General features: G+C 36.7%; 1 protein-coding gene across 2 annotated transcripts in view; it reads right to left on the bottom strand.

Moving 5' to 3' along the window:
* The window catches only part of ANKRD50 (ankyrin repeat domain 50), a 61,138-nt gene that overhangs the window by 34,527 nt on the left and 5,393 nt on the right, over positions 1-21,218 (bottom strand). For both annotated transcript variants that reach the window (XM_014073337.2, XM_014073344.2), the window contains exon 3: positions 725-954. In XM_014073337.2, coding sequence (XP_013928812.2) covers positions 725-954 — 230 coding nt within the window. The remainder of the gene's footprint in view (positions 1-724; positions 955-21,218) is intronic.

The raw sequence follows: 21,218 nt of genomic DNA, 5'->3' as shown, positions 1-21,218 counted from the left end.
CACACGAAGTTATTTCAATCTTTTCTTCTCTAGTGGACTTAGATTCCTCCACCCCCCCCTCAACATACACATTTTTTTTACCAGAAGTTAATATTAGTGACAATTGGGCATTAGATATGTCATTAATATAGGAATATAAACATATGAATTGTCCTACTAATTTGCCTTTTTTATTTTAAAAAATAGATTTTTCTGAAGCCCTTTTCTTAAAACAAGCAGCTTTGTAGGCAAGCTGGAAATTCACTGCTTACACTTCTTTACATTTAAGAAAAGTATCAGGAACAATAGCAGGAGAGTGACAGGGAGGTTGGGGAAGAGAGAAAGAGACACAAATGTATGAACCACCATTCTTAAACCTGGTACCTTCCAAATGTAGGTAGTCCTTGACTAATTACTTCTAAATTATGGTCCTAGTTAGGATCATAATTTTGGTTCCTAAGCAATGCAGTTGTTGTAGCCAAGTCTGAACCCATTTAAGTTCTTTTTGTCAACAAACAATAAGGTAAGTCAGATGTGCTATCTGTTGTAACATCTGAAGTATATAAATCCAAAAAAACATGTACATATTGCGAGAATATAGATTGTTCATATAAGCTAATGGTATATTTATAAAATTTTCATACAGTATATACTTAATACTTTCTGTATATTGCTTCTTATATAATCCTCTTAAAACACTGTACAAATGAGAAATAACTGTTACATCATTAAAACATGTACTTACCTGTAAACAATTTTGTGACAGTTTTATTCTGCTTTCGAGCAGAACAGAGAAGCAGCAACCATGGGGGGAAAAATTCATAGTGAGTAGCTAGAAGCTCAGCTATAGTTCCAGATAAGCATGTAGATGCCTGGTCACCTTCAGCAATATTGCACCCCTCATCTACAGAATCCACCAAGAGAAAGTAACTTTGTTGGGGGCTCTTAGCTCCCAGAAGTGGAAGCAAAATGCACCTGGAACAAAAGAGAAAGAAATATAAAATCATTTGTGCACTCATAATACTAGGATTATGCAATGGCTTAAAAAGAACATGCATAAATATGTGACAACCATCTATTTTCAAATAATCAAAGCATCTGCAATTTTTCCAGGCTGTTCTTCAGAATAGCTGCTTCAGAAGCTGTTCTTTCCCAACTATGTCTGCATTTCTACACCTTTTCTTCTTCAATATAAGGTATTCAGAGACACTTCAAGAGTTTCTAAAGCAATCAAACAAATAAAAAAAGCTATTTTAAACTTTGAAAGGAGTTCAATATGGACACATAGCCATTAAGACCCTCTTTGGAATTAGTCCAATAAATACATTCTGTCACATTATTAGAAATTATGTGACAGTGGAACTTGCATATATGTAGACAACAATTAACCCTGATACACACATTAAAATATTTTCTTGATATTGTTGGGGATTCTTAATCTTTTACAATTTGTTTATTATGCAAGTGTGATAGGTTGGCACTAGAATTCTTCATAACTCGAAGCAGGTAATTACCACACTAATTTAGACTTCCGGAAACTGTATTCCTATTACATTCAGAGATAAGCAGATTGAGAAAACAAATTAGAGCTGAGGTGGCGCAGTGGTTAAATGCAGCACTGCAGGCTACTTCAGCTGACTGCAGTTCTGCAGTTCGGCTGTTCAAATCTCACCGGCTCAGGGTTGACTCAGCCTTCCATCCTTCCGAGGTGGGTAAAATGAGGACCCGGATTGTTGTTGGGGGCAATATGCTGACTCTGTAAACCGCTTAGAGAGGGCTGAAAGCCCTATGAAGCGGTATATAAGTCTAACTGCTATTGCTTTTGCTAAATTAAATACTAAAATCTTGAAGATAATGCACAGTTTGCTTGTGCTTAATAACTTCCAATTATGAGAACCGTATTGCAGTCTTTTAAAAAATAAAAGCTCCAGCTTCCTTTGTAACAACATATAATCATAACAGCAATAGTGACCTAGATTGATTTTGGCCAGCTTCAACTATCCTGCCATATGAACTAGGATCATTCCTAGGCAGGAATATTTGGCTTCTAGTAATGATCTACATTAAATTGTCCTCAAAGTCAGTACAGAAAATGCAGTCAGTGCACAATGTGGCAAATGTACACTTGTCAGTACTACTCAGAGTTAATAAGATCTGTTGTAAAATAATTCTGTGCTCTGACAATACCTTCAAGGGGACAATGAAGATATTAAAAGCCATAAACAGTATGAAAACACAATAAACTATCAAGTTTCAGTAGCAGGAATATATACCTTTTCACAATATTTATTTATTTAAAACATTTATATACCCACCCATTAAAATCTGGGCAATATGAACCCATTACTAGAATCCCAGTTAAAAATAGGTTGAAGGACGAGGTTAAAACGTACAGGTTAAAAGTGAAAAAACAAAGTTAAAAAATTCAGAAGACTACAAAAGTTAATCAGGTGAAGGGAATGCCCTCAAAATAATGTAACACCATGTCAGGACCCGCTAAAAATCTATTTTCTGCTTCACATTATTGGAAACATTATGAGAAAAATCTTTGTGTTCATGTGTGCCTTTGTATCAGTTTTTAATTCCTGGCAACTGCCTGGATCAGTTCCTACAGTTTTCTTGGCAAGGTTTTCAGAAGTGGTTTGTCATTGCCTTCTTCCTAGTACTGCGAGTCTGCAACTGGCTCAAGATAACCTGGTTGGCTTTGTGCCCAAGATGTGACTCACCAGCTGGCTTCTAGTTTGATGCCTTAACCATTGCACCAAACTGGCCCTGAAGAAATTACTGGATCACAAGCCAGTATGGCACATTAGAGAAGAAAAACATACCACTCAAACTTTCCAAACAGTATTTAAATGTTTTATTCATTATCTTTCATTCTGGAAAGTTAATGAATGTTCTTCTATGACTATATATCAATATCTGATTAGCACCAAGGTTCACTGTATTCTATATGACCCAATTCCTGAACTGCTTTTAGACATTGGATTGTTCTATTTAAGTAGAATTGCCTGCTGTCACTTTTCAACATTATTTGAAATGGCATTACTGTATCGTACTAATCCCAATTCTTGAACCTAGAAAGGAATCAAGATTGGAAGTACACTGTAGTCTACAGATTCTTTTAAGTGAAATTAGTTAAATTTGCCAGTCTTAGCAAAGAGCCAAGGGAAAACCAATTGAACAGAATAAGCCAGAAAGCAAGCTGTTTCAAGCCTCTCTAATGATAAATTGATTAGGAAATTGCCACTTTTAGCAAAGAAACTATACTCAACTATAGTTGAATATAATTAACTAGACAAAGCTAAGAAGTTCCACTGCTGTGGAGTTGAAGATAATTATGCTCAGATATCAACACTGCCATCCTTTTTTTTCCTACAACTTATCACCCAAAACGATGACTAGCCTATGTAACTGGCTCTTTTAATAGCATATTGTTACATATAATTAACTAATTTTGATGTTTTAAGGATTCATCAACATTAGATCTGACTGGAAATACTGACAATTGTGACTCTCTCCCTTCAGTTTCACACAGAAATAATTACTATTTTTGCTTAAGTGATTAAAAAAGCAACATATATATTATGCAGGATTGAAAAATCATTGATGTTTGTAAATTTTGATGGTGCAGAAAATTCTTGAAAATAGTTTGGACAGAGAGGAGAACAAACAAATTAATCATAGCACAAATTGTCATGTTTTGAACACATTATGTCATGGCTCCCTTGAGAATAATAGAAAGAAAAAGAAAAGGAAAACTAGACAAGAAGAAGGACAAACTTGATTATAGAAGCTATGGGAACACCACTGGGTGACATGAAGGGCCAGGATAAGGACATTTTGGAAAAAATAAGTCTATGTGATTTCTAAATGTTGATAACAACTTGGTGTTACATAATCAAAAATCAATTAAAGATTGTAGAGCTATTTTGGATTTGGAATGCTTCAAACTTGAATCATCATGGAGACTTCTTTGATATAATTTAATAGGCAAAAACTATTTTTATCTATTTTTATCTACAGTATATTCCACAGAATTAAGCACAACCATTCTGACAACAGCAAATGGCCTTCTGAAAGATAAAAATAATCTATTTTGTTGAACTGAGGTTGCAGAGACTAGAAGGAGAAGGAGGTATTTCTTAGAATAGGGGTTCCCAACCTGGGGTGCGAGACGATATTCCAGGGGTTGCAAAAACTTGGTTTTAGAAGTTTCAAAATTATAGTGTATATGCATAATTATATGCATATAATTATTTATTTTTGTAAGGGGTCTGAAAATATATCAGAAGCATTCTACAAATGCGGGGTATAGAATAGGTTGGAAACCCCTTTCTTAGAATAACTCCTTACAGACTGAACAAGAGTCTGCTTTTATCAATATTGAGTTTTGTTTTTCTTCTGAATACTCATAGCTATTATAGTCAAGGTTATAAGATCACATGTAAAACTATATCACCATATAATTCATTCTGATGAAACTAATATAGCAACAACAGTTAACAAATGTTTAAGAATTAGGCGTAAGATAGGATCTTGACAGACTTGAACATTGGGCACTATCTAACAAAATGAAATTTAATGATGAAAAAAGTAAGAGTCTTCATTTAGGCAAGAAAAACAAAATGCATAGGTACAGTATATGTGGTACCTTGCTCAATAGTAGTAACTGTGAGAGGGATCTTGGGAATTGTAGTGGACAACTATTTAAATATGAGCCAGCAGTGTGCAGCAGCTGCCAAAAAAGCCAAACATGGTTCTAGGCTGCATAAACAGAGACATAGAATCAAGTTCACATGAAGTGTTAATACCACTTTATAGTGCCTTGGTAAGGCCACACTTAGAATATTGCATCCAGATTTGGTCGCCACGATATAAAAAAGATGTGGAGACTCTAGAAAGAGCGCAGAGAAGAGCAACAAAGATGATGAGGGGGGGGGCTGAAGGCTAAAACATATGAAGAACAGTTGCAATTTGATGAAAAAGGCTAAGAAGACATGATAGCAGTGTACTAATAACTAAGGAGAAATTTCTTGACAGTTAGAACAATTAATCAATGGAACAACTTGACTCCAGAAGTTGTGAATGCTCCAACACTGGAAGTTGTTAAGAAGATATTGGATAACCATTTGTCTGGAGTGATGTAGGGCTTCCTGCCTAAGCAGGGGGTTGGACTAGAAGACCTCCAAGGTCCCTTCCAACTCTGTTATTCTGTTCTGTTCAAATTCAGCATTCCATATTAATCTAGCAGCAATACATCCTTATATACATTTCCTTTAACCATAGGTTATTTTAAATATACCTCTGTTTTATCCCTTTACAAATCATTAAGATGTTAAATGTAAGTCATCCAAAGTCCTGTAATTTATACTAAAACAGTCAGTAACAATACAAGTTTATTATGACATGCTTTAAAAATGAAATATTATAGCACATACAATATCTTTCCATTTATGGTAACATGCAATTCAAAATCTCTTATTTGACCTCTTCCAGTGAAAAGTACTTCTTTGTATCATAATATGCGCTAAAGCAAGCCAAATTCTTTGTCTATACCATTTTGATTTATAACTATACCAGTATTTAGCACTACCATGTATGGAAATTAGATACTTCTCTCTTAATGGATACATAGAACAGGAGGAGAGATCTAGCAGAGAAATCCATTAATTCAAATTAATCCGCACATCAGTTTTTTTCCATAGCTGAAATATTTGTAATTACAAAATTTCTATATTCATACCCCTAACTCAACCCCAAATAACATTATGATTGCATCATTTCTACTCTTTCAACTGAGTCTAAAATGCATTAGATGGAAATATTTTGATCAGCCTAAGTTCTCATTTAATAAATTTGTCTTACTCATTAATCAGAGGAGACTTGGCTCCATATTAAATCAGATTATTTGTGTGCAGAAGATACTAGTTTACTTGATGATATCTCAGAGCTGAAGACTACTGGCTCTTACTGAGAATACTAGAAACAATAATAATTAGTTATTATTTCTATCAGTGACATGCAGTCAGGGAAGGCAGGGCCTCACCACTGTCATCATGAAAAGAAAAAAAAATGTAAAAGGAAAAAGGCTGAGGTAGTTGCTGCCAGAGTCACAGTGGATGACTCTCTGCTTAGTGCTTAACTGTTTAAAAAAGCCTCTAAAATGTGCCCTCTACAAGAGGAGGCGGGAGAACCATGTGCCTCATTTAGTCTGACTTTATGATCACTCAAGCAGAGTAAGCAAGGGTTAAAAGCTGAAAAATTCCTTATGTAGATGAGGCACGTGGTTCTCTTGCCTCCTCCTGTAGAGGGCGTTTTTTTAGAGGCTTTTTTAAACAGTTAAGCAGAGTCATCCATTGGGGACTTTGGCAGCAGCTAACCCAGCCTGACCTCAGCAGCTCTTGCCTTTTTCCTTTTATATTTTTACATTTTCATGATGGCAGGCAAGAGCAGAGTTGAAATCCTCTGTGGTTGTGAAACAGCTGGAAAAGGTATGTGGATCAGAGGGAGGGGGAGGAATTCAAAATTAATATAATTTGTAAGTAATTATAAGTAATTTGTGTGTGTGTGCGCGCGCGGGCATGTTTGTTTCTTCACTCAAACAAACTCTCTCTCAATTTGAGAGAGAGTTTGTTTGAGAGAGAGGGAAGGGGGTAGGAGAGACAGGGAGGGCAGCCCGCCAGCTTTCTTTTTCTGTGTCGGGGCAGCCCACCAGCAGAGGCGAGTCTTTTACCCGTCTCTGCTGGCGGGCTGGCACTTTCTTTCTTTGGCTCAGAGGTGGGCAGCTCAGGCGGGCTGCAGCCTCTGGGCAAAAGAAAGCGGCCTTTGCCCACCACGCCGGTATGTCAGACAAAAGAAAGAAAGCGGCTTTTGCCCGCCCCGCCCTATGTCGGACATAGCGGTGTGGCGGGCAAAAGCCGCTTTCTTTCTCAAAGAAAGTGTACACATATGGACATGGAACAAACAAAAAAAATCTACGGCCAAATTTGTGTATAATATTAAATTAGAACCCCCAGTTTCCTAAATTGCATTGTGAACAAATCATGTATTCCATTTATTTTCCCGTGCTTCTCTATTTGCAAAATATGACAAACCCTAGCCTTATATTATATAAATCCAAACAAAATAAAAATTTAGAAACTTGAGTTATGATTCATACAATAGGCTATTAACTCTAACATGAACAAAACACTAAGTTAATCCCTTCCAGGTTTGTTTAGATCATCATATGTAGGAATAAACCAACTCTAGGCACTAAATTGGTTCACTAAGGCCATCTTTTGATTTAATATTGCATGCAAATATAATCTACATCTTTACTGATAGTTTGCAATAACTTTCTCACTATTGTTTACAACAGCTTAATTCTATACTTCTACAGATTATCCAAATACATACATACTGGTCCAGAATGTGGCCGCACGGGTTATCATGGGGGTACCTAGCTGCTCCCATGTTACACCCCTTTTAGGCAGCCTGCACTGGTTGCCAGTTGTCATCCGGGTGCGATTCAAGGTACTAATTATGACTTTTAAAGCGTTCCATGGCTTAGGCCCAGGGTACCTGCAAGACCACCTACTGCCACCAGTAGCCTCTCACCGTCCAGTGTGATCCCATAGAGTTGGCCTCCTCAGGGTGCCGTCAGCCAGACAGTGTTGGCTAGCGACCCCCAGGGGGAGAGCCTTCTCTGTGGGAGCGCCTTCCCTCTGGAATGAGCTGCCCCCAGAGCTTTGCATAATCCCCGAACTCTGGTCCTTCCGAAGCGCCCTAAAAAGTTGGCTTTTCCAGCAAGCCAGCCTGGCCTGAAAGGAATAAAATATAGGATTAATTTGGTTGTTAATTTTAATTTAATTTTTAAATTTTTATTGTAAATATCAATTGGGGTTATTTTGGATACTTTATTTAATGTCCCTTTTAATTTTTGTAATATGTGTTTTCTTTTATGTTGTACGCCGCCCTGAGTCCTTGGGAGAAGGGCGGCATATAAATCCAATAAACCTAAACCATACAGTCATGATTTAGCTTTTCACTTTTGCCCTTTAAACTAGTTATTCACTCTTCCTCTAATAATTTAATTATTAACAAATGATTTAAGAAATAACTGCAAATAATCAAATGTAGCATAAATCTCAATAATGCTAATAATTAAATTCTACTACAACATGTATGATTTCAGGCTCCTAAATAAAACACATTTATAAGAGTTTTGAAAAACTGAGTTTAAAATAGCAAAATCATCATGCTGTTAAAATTAAGGCCATCATACCTCTAGTGGCTGATGAACTGATCAGTGATATAGAACTGCCATAAGCAATGTGGTAAACTGGCTATCATTGCTAGATATTGATGGTCAGAATTCATTCTGAACTAACAGCCATCAATCACAATTTTTGGGATAACTCACTAATGAGACACAATGCTTAAGGTCTTAATATAGCAAACAAGCAAAATTCAACACTGTAATTAAACATGAATATATGGGTTGTCTGGCTAATTCTTAGGTAACTGGTACAGTTAAAGTTAAGTTTTAAGGTTTAAAGTTAACTTTTAGATATTTAGATAACACATTAATCTTGTCTATTGCATACTATTTCTACACATGTGTTAGAACAGACATCAAAATGTCTACTCGATGTAAATGGTAACAAAACTGCTTATAGGTATTACAATGTCTGTAATGTACAATGCCGTATATCCTAGGATGTTTTTGTTGAATTATGTTTCATGCTAACAAAAAATAAAAGCAGAGAACATAAAGTAGAATGACTTATTCATAATTCTCCCAGTTATTCTTCATGACAAACATTGTTGAAAGAATGACATTCTGAAAAATTGGGTAACTAAAAAGATGAAGGAAAATTGCCCCAGGACACTTTTCAAGAAAATAATGAAGAGAGACTGATTTCGACAGGAAGTTCTCCAGCTGGACAGATGTGGGAGACGTGGACTCCTAAGAGTCTCACATGGACTCTGTCTGACAAACCATTCCCGAAGATTCTTTTGAATCAGAACCCACACTGGAGGTGGGGGCGAAGAAGGGCAGCGTCTCATCAGACCCTGAAAGAAGCAACATATCTCTTGTGGGTTAGAGATTTGCCTATGAATCGGAGTTGGGGTGGCAGCCTTCATGGCTGACAAGATGCTGACCTTTTTGTCAAAATAAGTTTGGAACAGGCGGAGACCGGGAGAGATAAAAGACCTGGTAAGAGAATTTAACTAACCCACAACTATAAATTAAATCTGGAAAAGGCAATGAAATTTTGAGAACATAAATAAATTAATGGTCAGATTGGGACTTTTTTTCCCCCTAAAAAAAGAAGAACAAAGGAAGGTGGAGGGTTGTAACACCAGCCCCCCCGGAAGTTCTTTGTCTGCGCTTTTGAACAGAAGAACAGAAAGCAGAGCAGTTACAAACCTGTTGTGACTCAGCAGTTCTGCTGAGAGTCTTTTCGCGATACAAGATTCAGTATGCAGCTGGGGCTTGTGGGAGGAAGTTTGGAGATAAAAGGACGGATACTGCCACGCCCCAGTCGCTGGAGTCAACGTCGTTCCTTCGTGTGTTCCTTGTTTGGTACAACATTGCTTGATGATTAATCGTGATTTATGCTTGTTACACTTGGATAAGTGCTTTGGTGTTTCATGTAAACCTGATCCGTGAAGACTGTGGAAGAAGTGCAGTGCTTGTAAGAGTTTTGTTTTGCATTCTTGTCGGAGACTTGTATTTATGTTATTTCTGGGCTCGTACCCAGTTTGAACTGAGAACTGATAAAGAAAGACTTCCTTTTAAGTTGCCTGCCTGCGTTTGTTAACGAGCCGTGAAGGGGGGGACAGAACACAAACCCATATAATTATAAAGTTAAATTTGGTTTTGGATCTTAAACAGAAACCAATATTTTTACTTTGTTTGAATTCCTTCCAGCTAAAATAATCAAGAAAAAAGCACGTTTTTCTTCTGAACTCGCTCAATATAAACTCTAATCTGGTCTTGGATATCAAATAGAAACCAAATATTTTGATCTCTTTTTCTCTGATAATCTAACCTTGACTGTGTGGGAAGTTTTAATTAACCAACTACCATAAATCAGAAGTTGCAAGAACAGGAGGCAAAAGAGACATGTACCCGAATCTAGCTCTTTATAAGTTTGTTCTAATTGATATGTTTTAAGCAGCTGTGGCTGAACGGAGATGGAAGGTGACAGGGGGGGAAGAATTATTATAGAGATAAGAACTGGAAAATACTAGGGTTTTTTCTTTTTTTTCTTCCCTCCTTCGTCTTTTTATTTTACTGCAAAAGATTAAGATGGCCCCGGCTTCACAGTAACTAAAACTTAAGGTGGACCAGAGCCTCAAAATAAGACTTTGTATAACTACCGTATTTTTCGGAGTATAAGACGCACCCTTTTTCGTCAAAAAAGAGGCTGAAAATCTGGGTGTGTCTTATACACCAAATACAGCATTTTTTGCCTCCTGAAGCCCTGCCGCCTTCACCATAATGGCCTTGCATACCATTATGGAGGCTTTCAGAGAGCTCCTGGGGACTGGGGAGGGTAGAAATGAGTGAAAAACGGCCCATTTTTTGCCCCTCCCAGCCCCCAGCAGCACTCTATAAGCCTCCATAAGGCTACACATACAATTGTTTTGACAAAAATGGGCCCATTTTCACGGAAAATTTTTGCCCCCCCACCCCGGGGCACTCTGCAAGCCCCCCCAAGGCTATCATGCCTTTTATTTTAAAAAAGGGCCCATTTTTGTGAAAAATGGGCCATTTTTGGGAGGTTTGCAGAGTGCAAAAACTTTTTTCCCCCTTTTAGAAAGCTCTTTAACTAATTGATGAGAATTAGATTGATCAAGTGCTGGGCCAGGAGAAACAAAGTCTTAGGTGCTGCAGATTGTCAGCAATTTCCTTCTCCACACATGGATAAATACACTTGGAAACACTACCTATCTACCTACGCTCTCGTCCCTCCCTCCCTCCCTATCTACTGTATTTCTCTCTCTCCCTCTCCTTCTATCTACCTACGTATCTACCTACTCTCTCTTTCCCTACCTATCTACTGTATTTCTCTCATCTTTCTATTTCTCTCTCTCTATCCCTCTACCTACCAACTTACATACTCTCTCTCTCCCTATCTACTGTATTTATCTATTTCTCTCTATCTATCCCTCTACCTATCAACCTACCTACTCTCTTTTTCCCTACCTATTGTAGCTCTCTCTCTATTTCTCTCTATCCCTGTACCTACCTACCTACGCACACTCTCTCTCTATCCCTACCTACCTACTGTATTTCTCTATCTATATTTCTCTCTCTCTCTATCCCTTTACCTACCTATCTACCCACTCTCTCTTGCCCTACCTACCTCCTATATTTCTCTCTCTTTCCCTCTCTATCCCTCTATCTACCTACATACTTTTTAAAAATTTGCCTCTTCAAATCCTTGGTGCGTCTTATACTCCGAAAAATATGGTAACTGCAATCTTGGAACTGGGTATTAAGGAAGAACAAAAGACCAAGATGGCTCCCATCGTTCTCCCCTACAGCAATGGAAGTGGACCAATTTAAGGTGGACCAGAACTCTGAAATAATAGCTAATAGCTAATTCTGTATAGCTAATTCTAACTTTGGAACTAGACATCATGGAAATCTGGGAATTTGAAGAACTATGTGATATTATAAAATATGCATAAATCATTAAAATCAAGCCTAAATATAATTCTGAACCCATAGAAGCAGATATCTAAAAAAAAAATTCAAAGAAGGGGGGCAAGGGGGCAAGATAATGTAGGAGTAGAAACGGAGGGAAACAAAAGGCAGACAAAAGAGGTTGAGGCTGTTAGTGACATAAGGAAAATTGAAGGGGGAAGTTTTGCCCCAACAAAGAGAAATAAAAAACATCCTTTTGATGGTGACCTCGGGAAAGTTGGGAGAGCGGATGTGCTGAAGCAAAGAGAAGGGAGAGGGTAGGAGCAGACAATGGGACAAAAGACTTACTAGGAAAAAATCAGACGAGAAATTTTTATGTGGGAGAATATAAAACTAAGATAAGGGCTTTATTTCTAAATCTGACAATAAAATGGAGTTGCTAATTGATTGAATGTAATAAAGGAAAGATAATTAAGCAAAGGTTGAAATATATGGAATATGGATAAATATGATATTGATATTGATGTGGGGAGATTGTGAAAAACATGAAAATAAAATGGAGTTGCTAACTGGTTGAATGTAACAATGGAAAGACAACTAAATAAAGCCCACAATATATGGAATGTGGATAAATATGAAACTGACATAAGGAGGTTGTAAAGCACTTTTATACATGATAATTAAACTGAGTGGCAAATTGACTGGAAATGACAACAGAAGGACAACTAAGCATGGGTTAAAATATATGAAACATGGATATACATACACTTTTAAGATGATGAAATAAAACAAGATGTTCACCGTTATTCTATATAATAGATTAAGGGAATTGAAATGAATATTGAACAGTGAGGTTTGCTACTCATAGACAATTAAAGGTAATCCAAGACATGGAAAAATTGGAGAGGGTACATGAAATACACTTATAATGGAAAACTATTGAGACTTAAATGCAGAATCACAAATTGGGGGCGCGTAAGGATGTATAATTATATAATGATGAGAATAGCTGGGAATTGTAACCAAATCTACATCTCGACCCAAATTAGGGGGGGGGGTGTTAAAAGTACAATGACTATATATGTATACTTTTTTGTTCTGTTTTTTTTAAAAAAAGGAGAATATATGTTCAAAATTAAATATGTATATTGAAAAGGAACTATAAATACCATCAACATAAAATGGAGCTTGCTCAGAAGCTGAAATACACCAAGCAAATGAGATTAAGAGTGAGAAGAAAAGGAGAGAGGTAAGGGAAGGAGAGAGGGATAGGACAGAAGGTAGGAGGGGGGAAGAGGAGGAGAGAAATGAGGAATTGAAAGGGGAGAGAGGAGTAGGAGAGAGGAAGGGAAGGAGAGAAGGGAAGGAGGACAGAGAGAAGAAAGGAGGTAAGGAGGAGTATGACAGAGGGAGAAGAAAGTGAACGCACAAATATAGTGTATGGAGAGCAGAAGAGCAAATGACTTTTTTTTATTATGGGCAGTTGATGGTAAGTTGAACTGATGTAAATATTTAATAATACAATATGATGTTGGCTATGTAATAGTCTACATGTGATTATATGTTATGAAAATGAAAAATAAAAAACTTTACAAAATAAGAAAATAATGAACTATTGATCAGAAGATGTAATGTGCAAAAAATTAAGATTAGTCTCTTTCCCTGCAAAGCTAAAGCCCAGAACTGGCTTTCAGGTTTTTGTTTTTGCAATTGCAGCTTGAAAGTGTTCATAACATTTCTTTTGCCAGAGTGCGCACAGTGTGACTATGTGAGACAATCCAGGAGCAAACACCGTAAACATAGGTTTGTATTTAAATAGGGGGAATCTACAAAGAATATATACATACACATACTTTTGTCAGACCTCAAACAAACAGCAATCAGCAATTACAGCACAGAAGTACACACGGAGAGATACACCTCAACAGGGCGTCTTATTACAGGCTCTTAAAATGATATCAGCCCAAACACCTTACTGACTCATTCCCAGTACATCATCATAGCAGTTGGTCATCTCTTAAATCATTACCTTGACATCTTTAATGTGTTTGCATTATATATTATCATATCTAGAATTCTACTGAAAATGAAATCACTATATAACACGCAGAGAACATAAATTTATGTAAGTTTCTCTAAGAGCCGAGGTGGCGCAGTGTTAAATGCAGCACTGCAGGCTACTTCAGCTGTTCTGCAGTTCGGCTGTTCAAATCTCACCGGCTCAGGGTTGACTCAGCCTTCCATCCTTCCGAGGTGGGTAAAATGAGGACCCGGATTGTTGTTGGGGGCAATATGCTGACTCTGTAAACCGCTTAGAGAGGGCTAAAAGCCCTATGAAGCGGTATATAAGTCTAACTGCTATTGCTATTGCTATTACTTCATTCCCTCAACCAGCTCCAAGAAAAAGCCAGAGGGAAGAAAGATTTGCTATTTTATTTTCCAGTGTACCTCCATAAATTAAAAACAAAAAATTAAAAAACAAAAATAAGACCATCCAAGTATGTCAAAACATGAAATATTGTGGAAAGCAAATAATTGGTTTTTGCTTAGAGCATTTTGCTTACAATTATTCAAGAGACCTTTTAACCCAGAAATCCACATCTGTATGACTGTGTTAATTCAAAAAATGTCTTCCCACATTTTGCAGTCCCAGAACAACACACAGAATCCAGAAGTTTACAGCTGTTCTTTTACTGGCCAATGATTATGTGAAGCTGAAGTTGGATGTAACTTTTTGTTGGTATTGTTTGACTTACAGTTATCCTGTGTTGCATTTGCAGAGAGAAGCAAGAAAGCATGCAAGCAAGCAAGCAAACAAACAAAAAGACAAGACGGTAAAATAAATTTTATCTTGTATGGATTTCTGCTCATTACCACTACTAAATTTATGTTTCATTGGAAATGTGGGGATTTGCAAAGAAGCAACTAAGAATCAAAGGATTCAAATTCTTTCCCTGCACACCTTAAAGCAGGGCTCCCCAACCCTGGTCCGTGGATCGACAGCAGTCTGCAGCATGTTGGAAACCAGGGCACGAAAACAAGCAAAGCCCTATTCACAGTATGCAGGCAGCACACGAAAGCACGCCCCCTCCAGTCTGCAGAAAAACCTCTCTCCATGGAACTGGTCCCTGGTGCCCAAAAGGTTGGGGGGTACTGCATTAAAAGACTTCATTGACACAGCTACATTGATTCAAAACTGCAATGGTGTAATAACATTACAATGACATTATAACTGCAGACTATCAAAACTTAAATTAAGCTGCTGTAAGGCATTTTATTGAAATTCTCAACTTAATTAGTTGGTGTAAAACATATTTTTCCTGAACCAGTTATTTAAATGTCACACACAAAAAAGTGAGTGGCTTGTGTAAAATCACAAGTTGTGGAAGTTACACACTAGTCTTCAAAAAGTTATTATTTTCAAAAAGCACACTTTTCCATCAAGATTTTCTCCAGAACTTTGTCCCAAACCCTGAAGTCAGAAAGTAACATAGTCATGTTGAGGTTACAAGCTTTATTAATATTGTGTGAATCTATGTATGTATGACTGTGGTTTGTGCAAAGACATTGAAACTACAAAAACAGCACACACAAAACTGTCACTTTAAAAAACATCTGAACCCAAAATGTCTTATCAACTCAAGGCATATTACTGTTCCAATTATTTTACATCAAATGCTACTTTGCAACAGTTCTTATAGAGAGTGTTTTGGAGAAATGAGCCATATTTTTAATTGTTTCTCATAACATGGCACTATTTCAAATCTGTCTTTTATAACATGCTCTGACCCAAGTCTCTCCTGAGATTATTTATTTATATATAAAATTGAAAGCTCCATTGAATTTATATAGAATTACAATACATATGAGAAATAAATATGTTAACAAAGAAAAAAAATCACTTAGCATGTGTAATAAGTGTTGATCACCTGTCTATGTTAACCATCCTTTTAAATTCATGTTTACTTTAAAATTAAAGTCGTTCTGGGCAATCATAATTTTATCTGTATATTTACTTACCAATAGTTTCTGTATGTTTAATGAAACTTGCCTCTGGTGCATTTATAGGATTGCAGCCAAAAATCTTTGTCAAAAGTATGTATTGTCTTTCATGTGTAATATACTCCATCAACAAGTTAGCACCCTAAATGTACACTTCATTCTGAGCCCCTAGTTAACAATTGACTCCTCCAAGATTTTAGGTGAGTTAGAGACAAACTCAACCTTATTCAATAGTAATTAGAATATTTCTCCTCCACATTTTTACTTCAGTCTGCAATTAAAGGCATTTTAAGCAAGGGGTCTCAAACTCACATCACAAGAAAATACCTGGACAAGAACAGCCTCTTGGATGGCATAAGAGCAATATGGTTGGGCTTCTGTTGCAGTGTTCGTACAATATTCCCTGCAAAATCCCTAATCTGTTCCACAGCACCACCCAAGGCAATATTGGCTATACAGAAAAAACATTTTTGTGAATTTTGTGAATCTTGTACTTCTTCCAAAGCTGAGTATCTGTTCCAGACAGTTGAGTAGTATGCTTCTTCTATATTTTGCATGAAAAAGCTCTCAATACAAAAATCTGGAAAGACCTATTTGATTCTGGCCAAATTGCCTTCAAAAATGATGAGGAATGGTTTCAAGAAGCTCTAAAGCCCCAAACTGCAAGAACCAAGTTGTTGAAGAAGAATCTCCACAAGTGAGAACCCCAGCTACTTTGTGCAGAATAGGTGTGCTGCTTGAGTTCAGTCTGAACTTGTATGGAGATTCCACACAATTTCATTATCTTAAGATATCAAAGCATCATGAAGTTTCACAGCCCATTTTAAGGTTCTCACTTTATCATTGAAAAAGGAAATATATTTTGTAAGCATTACTTATATTACTGCCACATGCACAAAAGATTTTGGAACTATGCATCACCTGAAAATGATTATAACATGAAACAGTTTGTGTATTGAATGTTTTGCACAACTACAAATCCAACTATGTGTTTTGTTTTATTGCGGCCCTATTTTGTTTTATTCCGGCCCTATGGGTGACATTTAGAAGCTCTTTCAAGTATTGTCCCTTCACTGATCAGAAAATCATTAAGAACTTGTAGACAAAAGCAATTATGGAGATGTAATAAAAAGAAAAAAAAATGGAATGGTATTAATGTTTTTATATTGCTGTCATGCAGAGTTTGTTATTCTGCATAGTTTACAAATGAGATATTTATGAACTAATCAGAATACTGCAATGTTATACATAACCTTTAGAATGTAACCCATATCTTTCTCGATGTTTTTTCATACTAGACTTCCTATATTGCTTGTGTGCCCTAAACATGCTCTGAAAACGCCAATTCTATGCATTTCTTTTTTTCATAAAAATAAATTCTTTGAATTCAGTCACTTTCCCTGAAACGCAGCCTCTTCACAGAACTGAATCAATGTGGCAGGAAAGCAGGCAAACTCAGATGCGATCTTCTGCCTAAAAATGGCTCTTTTTAAGAAAACCATTTTGGTATCAGAATAGCATTACAATGAATGATGGTCAAAATACTCTGGCTAGCAATATGATTCAGCTGTGGAACAGTAATATTTCCCTCAACGTAGGCCACAGGTTAAACAAGGAGAGAAAAACTGTAGGGAGAAGAAAAAGAAATAATTGTGCCAAAAGAGAGGCTGACATGAGTTTTCTCTTATGCAAGAGTAGAGAATAAGAACAAAGAGCTCAAGACTTTGTTCTTAGCTCTGTGGATTGGAAGAAACCAGTCATGTCAATAGTAACTGGATTGGAAGGGTGCATTTTTGTTTCTCTTTTCCGTTCTGTTCCTAAACAGTCTTCCCAGGATTATAGCTGGGGAAACTCCTCAGAAAACCAAGGGCATACCCTGGAATTGGAATTGGCAGAGATAATTTTAATCTGGGTGCAAATCTTCCTTTCTCTTCATTCTGAAAGTTCTAACTTTCTTTTTAAAAAATATGGCTTAAGATGGAATTGAAGGAACTTCTTTTTCTGTAGAAGGCAAAACCAAGAAGAGGTTTAGTTGGCACTGGACAGCAAAAGTTTAATTCCTGCCAGTAGAGATGAAGTTATAATATTTCGGACAATTCCATCTGAAAATGAAAATCTGCAGTATGAATGTAATACTTTTTCAATACTTATCGATATTCTTGTGTAAATGTACACAAACTTTAATCTTATGATTACATTCTGCTAATTTTGAGGCTAATAGAGCTTGCTAATACAAGCTAAGAAACAAATGGCCACAGAAAATTGTGAGATACTGACTAGGTTTACATACTCAATTAAGTCCACTATGGACTTTTATTCTCCTAGACCAGTGTTTCTCAATCTTGGTCACCTGAAGATGCGTGGACTTCAACTCCCAGAATCCCCCAGCCAGCAGAGCTTCTTCAGGTGGGCCAAGGTTGAGAAGCACTGTCCTAGACCCGCAGCTGTACTCTAAAAAGTAATAGAACAAAAACTAAAATGTTACACTCAGTGTACAATTAAATATTGTTAATACAATACAATACAATAGCAGTAGACTTATATACCGCTTCATAGGGCTTTCAGCCCTCTCTAAGCGGTTTACAGAGAGTCAGCATATTGCCCCCAACAATCTGGGTCCTCATTTTACCCACCTCGGAAGGATGGAAGGCTGAGTCAACCCTGAGCCGGTGGGATTTGAACTGCTGAACTGCTGATCTAGCAGTAGCTTGCAGTGCTGCATTTAACCACTGCGCCACCTTGGCTCCTTAATATTAGTTATCAGTCATCTATTTAATTATTTTAATAATATAGAAAAAGAAGTTTTTCTCACTTTTAAAGATTGTATCACACTTTCAGTGTATGCAGCCCACAAACAGACTGAGACAAGCCTTCCAGTTCAATATGTACAGAACCTTAAGAAATCACCATCATAAAATCAAACTCCTCTATAATATGATTTGTTTGATGGCAGCATATTGTGTATATCCAGCAAATTGTAGTTCAGTCAAGAAACTACTCTTCAAAAAACCACTTAATATATGAACTGCTTTGGTATAGACATGTCTTTAAAATACATGACTTGCTATTTATAGACTTTCTTTTCAAGCTACAACCTAAATCATACCAATAAATCTTATAATGCAACAACGACAAATACATAGAATCATCTTAGGAAACTGTATCTCAGTTGTCCTGTAGTAATAATGTGTTTTATACAATCTTTTCAACTGACAGAGTCTGACAGAGCTTAAACACGGTCTAATGTTTAAGGCCATGATGGCAAACCTACGGCATATCAGAGATGGCACGCATGCCCTTGCCAGCTGCTCTTCTGGTTTCCAGTGCACACATGTGTGCCAGCCAGATGGTCTTTGCAGATGCCAGAATGCCAAAAAACGGCCTTAAAATAGCCCAGAAAAGAGCCAAAAAACCCAGGCCATTTTGGGGCCCTTTTTTTGGGCTGTTTTCCGGCCATTTTTCTTTGCAGGCACCAGAGCAGCTAGCTGGTCTTTGCGGGTGCCAGTGGGCCAAAAAATGGCCTGAAGAACAGCACAAAAAATGGCCTGAAAATAGCCAAGAAAACTGGCCAAAAAACAGACATGCCCATACTGGCCAGCTGGTCTTTGGGTTTCCAGTGCTCTGGCGCATGGATGTGCGCACATGCACATCCATTCCAATTTCTGAACTCAGTGCTGGAAAGATTAGTCATCACTGGTTTAAGGCATCCATCTAGAAACTGGGAAACTGTGAGTTCTAGTACTGCTTTAGATATGAAAGCTGGGTGGGTGACTTTGAGTCAGTCACTCTCTCTCAGCCCAACTCACTTTACCAGGTTGTTGTGGAAGGGAAAATAGGAGGAGGAAAGTTTTGGTTGGCTACCTTGAGTTATTTTTAAAAAGTAATAAAGATAAAATTAAAATTAAAATGTAATAAAAGTTATACATGGCACATCCATGTATTTTCTTTCTATGTAAATTTGTATTCTGAATTCAAGTAGCTGAGTAGAAACATAATCCTGCATTTTGAAATTGCTTAGAAATGCTGCACATGATTCCAGTATCAAAAGAACATCCAGTTCAAAGAACATCCACTACCAGCAGCTCTAAAGGTAAATTGGAGTTGGATATCAATATTTTCTCAGCAAGTTGAAGGGCTTTTAAGGTCTTACACCCTTTCCTAAATGTCATCAGAACACCTAAGGCATGTAAATGCATTTTATTATCTCTGTTAGAAAGTTATTAAGACTTGCTCTCAGAATATAAACACTGTGTGAAGATCACCATCACACAGGTACAAGTCTTACTATGTTTGGACTAGCCTAAACAATTTGAACACCTCTGCACCAATACCACACATTTGGAAACTCCCACGTGAGCAAAGTAAGACATAAAGTCTTTTCCCCAACCTTATGGTCTCATATGATCTAGGTCTAGAACTTCAATTCAGCCAGTACTGGAGGTTGGTTGGGAATCACATAACAAATATATGTAAAAGGTGCTAAATTGGAGAGTGATAACTGCTAAAATTAATATCTGGTTACATATTATGGTACTTTATAATATGTGTTGGTATTATGTGTTTTAAAGCATTCAATGGAATCACTGGGACTTTCATATTAACTTGTTCCATAAAGGACTATGAAAATTATCAATTATGAATATTATTTTCTCATCCCCATTAACATGTAAGCCTTTCTTATCTCCCTCTTTTATAAAGTTACATATTGCCTTAAGATCTTAAAATTTATCTTTAGGAAGATTCTTAGTTATATGTTAAAGCATACAAATTTCACATTTCTAACATGTCTGTGTAAAACAGAAATTGCTCTCATTTTTGTTCTGCCGCAACAAAATATTCAAACTCCATTTCTAGTTTGTGATTTTATTAAAGAGAAGATTGACTGACTTACTTTATAGGCATTCCAAAAAGAGAACTTCAAACTGCAGCTTTGTTTACAGGTTTTTAGGGCTGTAGTAACCTGCAACCAAGACTTTAGTATGAAGCAGAATAAAATAATTCTTAGGTTTTGAAGAAACAAGCAGTTTCTGAAATATAGTACGAGATCAACATAAGATATTCTCCTGAGTTTGTCCATTATAAATGTTGCTAGCCATAATAACTATTGGTACTTTTAAAGTTTGAAAGTATAATGCATTTTAATCAAAGAAATGAGAACCTCTTCTTGAGATTCTGATTTCAAAAGTCAGAAAAATGGCATTAAGATTGGAAAATCAAATCCAGATACCATTTCTTTTCCAGTGTTACTATTCAATTCAGGAAGGAACCTAATGTCTGGCTTGATTAGCAACTTTCAATATCCCTTATCATACTTCTGCTGGGAATTCAGGTAGAAAATAATAGTTTCCTACATTTTCTTAAGCCTAGACAGGATTATATTAGAGAAGCAAATAGCTATTATTTAGTTCTTCCTTAGCATTATTGTGGTAGGCGCTGTAACATCATAAAAGTAGCACAGCCTTTCCAAGAGGATTTTTATCAAATTGATGTCACAATGGCTCCAAAAGAAAGTAACAGATAATAAAAGTAAATAATTTAGCCTATAAATAATAAAAGACTGCTTCTAGGCACAGAAAGTGTTAGGAGTAAC

This window comes from Thamnophis sirtalis, unplaced genomic scaffold, assembly GCF_051295495.1.
Source record: "Thamnophis sirtalis isolate CommonGarterSnake01/CBP01778 unplaced genomic scaffold, rThaSir2_p1.2 scaffold_10, whole genome shotgun sequence".
NCBI lineage: Eukaryota > Metazoa > Chordata > Lepidosauria > Squamata > Natricidae > Thamnophis > Thamnophis sirtalis.
The sequence above is the reverse complement of the archived record's forward strand: the minus strand, read 5'-3'. Positions and strand labels throughout refer to the sequence as shown.